Raw genomic sequence first — 4,000 nt, forward strand, 5'->3', positions numbered from 1 at the left:
TTATGAGAGCCCAGGTTGCTCTGATAGTGGCCTTCAGCTCTTCTGCATTGTTGGGTCTGGCGTATCGCATCTTCCTCTTCACAATACCCCGTAGATTTTCTATAGGGTTAAGGTCAGGCAAGTTTGCAGGCCAATTAAGAACAGGGATACCATGGTCCTTAAACCAGGTACTGGTAGCTTTGGCACTGTGTGCAGGAGCCAAGTCCTGTTGGAAAATGAAATCTGCATCTCCATAAAGTTGGTCAGCAGCAGGAAGCATGAAGTGCTCTAAAACTTCCTGGTAGACGGCTGCGTTGACCTTGGACCTCAGAAAACACAGTGGACCAACACCAGCAGATGACATGGCACCCCAAACCATCACTGACTGTGGAAACTTTACACTGGACTTCAAGCAACGTGGATTCTGTGCCTCTCCTCTCTTCCTCCAGACTCTGGGACCTTGATTTCCAAAGGAAATGCAAAATTTACTTTCATCAGAGAACATAACTTCGGACCACTCAGCAGCAGTCCAGTCCTTTTTGTCTTTAGCCCAGGCGAGACGCATCTGACGCTGTGTCTTGTTCAAGAGTGGCTTGACACAAGGAATGCGACAGCTGAAACCCATGTCTTGCATACGTCTGTGCGTGGTGCTTCTTGAAGCACTGACTCCAGCTGCAGTCCACTCTTTGTGAATCTCCCCCACATTTTTGAATGGGTTTTGTTTCGCAATCCTCTCCAGGGTGCGGTTATCCCTATTGCTTGTATACTTTTTTCTACCACATCTTTTCCTTCCCTTCGCCTCTCTATTAATGTGCTTGGACACAGAGCTCTGTGAACAGCCAGCTTCTTTAGCAATGACCTTTTGTGTCTTGCCCTCCTTGTGCAAGGTGTAAACGGTCATCTTTTGGACAGCTGTCAAGTCAGCAGTCTTCCCCATGATTGTGTAGCCTACAGAACTAGACTGAGAGACCATTTAAAGGCCTTTGCAGGTGTTAATTAGCTGATTAGAGTGTGGCACCAGGTGTCTTCAATATTGAACCTTTTCACAATATTCTAATTTTCTGAGATACTGATTTTGGGGGTTTTTTGGGTTATAATCATCAAAATTAAAAGGAATGAACACTTGAAATATATCAGTCTGTGTGGAATGAATGTATACATTATACAAGTTTCACTTTTTGAATGGAATTACTGAAATAAATCAACTTTTTGATGATATTCTAATTATATGACCAGCACCTGTATTTCAGACAGAATACAAAAGCACTGTAGAGCTCAGAGAGAGAGAACTGTAATGAGACATACAACCAGGAAAGGGTTTATGATTAAGTTTTTTTTCAAGAGGGGAATATCTGCAGAACTGCAGGGTTCATCTTAGAGTTCCGCACATAAACTTGTGGATTGAGCAGTGGCACACAACTATGACCAAAAACGGAGACGTTTGAAAATGCTGCTGACTCCGTTTTCATTTTAAAACTTTAAGGACTTTAAAACCAATGAGGCAGACACTCACCTTTGGTTTCCTGATTGCAATCCCAGCGCTAAAATGAGGAGAACAGCCTGAAACACTGGGGACAGCAGCAGCAACCTCTCTAGTCTGTAAGGAGCTTTATTCTCTGTCCCAAAGTTCCCTCTGATCCTCCAAAAAAAGCTCAGCTTTACACTAAATGCCAGTTTGACTGTCCAGCTTCCAAAATCCAGATGGCAGAGGAGAGGAGCTATTCAACATGTTGTTACACTCATCTAGGTCACTGCTATTGCCATGCAGCTACAGCAATAATCTTTGTATTTTGTGCACTTTAGAGCTTGTTAAGCCACCAGAGTAAAATCTCCAGCCACTAGTGAAGGCTGAAAAAATATGTCCACCTCCTCAGCATGTTGTGGGGTAGGAAAAAAGTCATCTATATTTCAATTTGAAGTTTAACATTTTTCTGAAAAGAATCTTGAACATAAATTAAAGATGAGGTGCAACACATTGCTTTGTAGGACTTGCAGAGGAGGTGCAGAGAAATGGTTTATGTGAAATAAAGCTTGTGCAGCATCCAAAAACACCTCATCTTTATTTTATATTATAAGTGTCTGTTTAGAGGAATTTAAAACCTCAAATTTAAATATAGATTAAATTTTTTTCTACTCTTCCCTGTCCACCTCGTCACCTTCATTCCCTCGTCACTCACTACATATACCAGTGCACTTCCTTTGTTCCTGTGTCAGTTCGTTCTAGTTGCTATATTGCTCTCTTGCCTTGTGTTTTTGTATTTGAGTTTCTGTCGCCAAAACCCAGACCTTCATCTGGACCTGCTCTTAGACCTGGACCTGCCCACCTGTCGTCATTTTCATCAGTACACCGGTGAAATCATCCTGCCATCTCTAGTGTCTGCATTTGTGTTTGTTAGGATCTGGTAGGGGCAGGTTTGGTTATTAGTGTGGTGGCAGAAAATATCTTCCAGTATGTGTCACTTATTATGCTTGCATGCATTCCTCTGTTCTGGGCCAGACCTTACTCTCTCGTCCAGCTATTGATTGTTTGGCACTACTCTGTTAATTCTCATTTAATAAATCAATCAAAAGACAACAGTTTGTTGTAATTAATTAATTTGTTCAATTCTCTCCAAGGAAAGAGAATAATTTCCACAACAATTAGCAAATATCAAAGATATTTAGAAATGTTACGTAAGTTATTACTATTACAAAAAGTATTAGCCTAATAAAGATGGATCAGGGAGCAATAACCTCTTAAAAAAGAGTTTGCCCACCTATAAATGCCAATATTTAAACACTATTTTACATTAATAAGGTGGTTAGCACTGTCGCCTCACAGCAAGAAGGTCGTGGGTTGTCCCAGCCTTTCTGTGTGGAGTTTGCATGTTTTTCCCCGTGTCTGCGTGGGTTCTCTCCGGGTGCTCCGGCTTCCTCCCACCATCCAAAGACATGCAGCTTATGTTGATCGGTGACCCTAAATTGCCCTTAGGTGTGAGTGGTTGTTTGTATGGCCCTGCGATGGATTGGCGACCTGTCCAGCCCAATGTCAGCTTTTGGGGACTGGCTCCAGCCCTCCAACCCTGTACACAGGATAAGCGGTCAACGATGTGTTCAGTGGGAAAAAGATATGATATTTTTGCTTAAGATTATCATCAGGCTTAAGACTTTCCTCTTTGATGAAGCTTTAGTCTAGTTAGGGCTGGCTCAGGTGAGTTCTGAACCATCCATGCATTCCTGTCCCGTTAATGCATGTTAACTCGACATCTTCCCTCTCCTGTAGTGTCGCTTTTCTGCAGGTGTTTCTGGCTCTGGAGCTGTGGAGTGCAGGCTCTTGATCTGTTGTTGCGGGTTTCCTGGGCCTAAAGTAAAAAGTAAAACGGTGGAATCCATCACTTTCTTCAGCAGGCCTCCTTTGGGATCCGGGATGACGGGAGGATGTACCACGCTGGCTCGCCTCCGCATCCTGTTTTTCCTGCGCCATTTAAGTCCCTGCCGACATCCAGTCTGAATACCGGGCAAAGCTATTCAATCAGTTGAACCTTTTTCTGTATCAACCCAATAAAACAGAGGACTCCGGTAAGAAAAAAGAAGGCTTGATGAATAAGGATTGGTTTGATAGTGGGAATATTAAAATTCTATCTCATTCCGGAATTACTGACAATCACATGCAGACCACACATTCTGTCAAGGTAATTTACATCAATTATTATCACAGTGGTCAACATCCTACCACAGGTGAGTACAGAAGCTGCCTTGTCAGATCTTTGTAGAGGCTTGCTGCTCACAAACCAGTATCCATGACGCTGCGCTTGTTGTAGTTGTTGGAGACTTTAATCAGGCTAACTTCAAGAAGCTAGCTTCCACCAACATATTGACTGTGCCACAAGGAGAATAAACACTGTGGATCGCTGCTGTTCGGGAAAAGCAACCACAAGGCCATATGGACCAAATATGTAAATGTGATGCACACAAAATGTATGGTCACATTTTATGTAATGTTTTAGTATTTTAAGAATGTTAATTCTGTGAGAATGTTCTA

At 42.5% G+C, this 4,000-nt stretch overlaps 1 protein-coding gene across 1 annotated transcript in view; it reads right to left on the reverse strand.

Moving 5' to 3' along the window:
• LOC123984470 (latent-transforming growth factor beta-binding protein 1-like) overlaps nt 1-3,423 on the reverse strand; it is a 22,240-nt gene extending 18,817 nt beyond the window's left edge. Inside the window, exon 1 of the mRNA XM_046071382.1 lies at nt 3,219-3,423. Coding sequence (XP_045927338.1) covers nt 3,219-3,423 — 205 coding nt within the window. The remainder of the gene's footprint in view (nt 1-3,218) is intronic.
• Nucleotides 3,424-4,000: the final 577 nt, after the last annotated feature.

Source organism: Micropterus dolomieu, linkage group LG15 (genome assembly GCF_021292245.1).
Source record: "Micropterus dolomieu isolate WLL.071019.BEF.003 ecotype Adirondacks linkage group LG15, ASM2129224v1, whole genome shotgun sequence".
Taxonomy (NCBI): Eukaryota; Metazoa; Chordata; class Actinopteri; order Centrarchiformes; family Centrarchidae; genus Micropterus; species Micropterus dolomieu.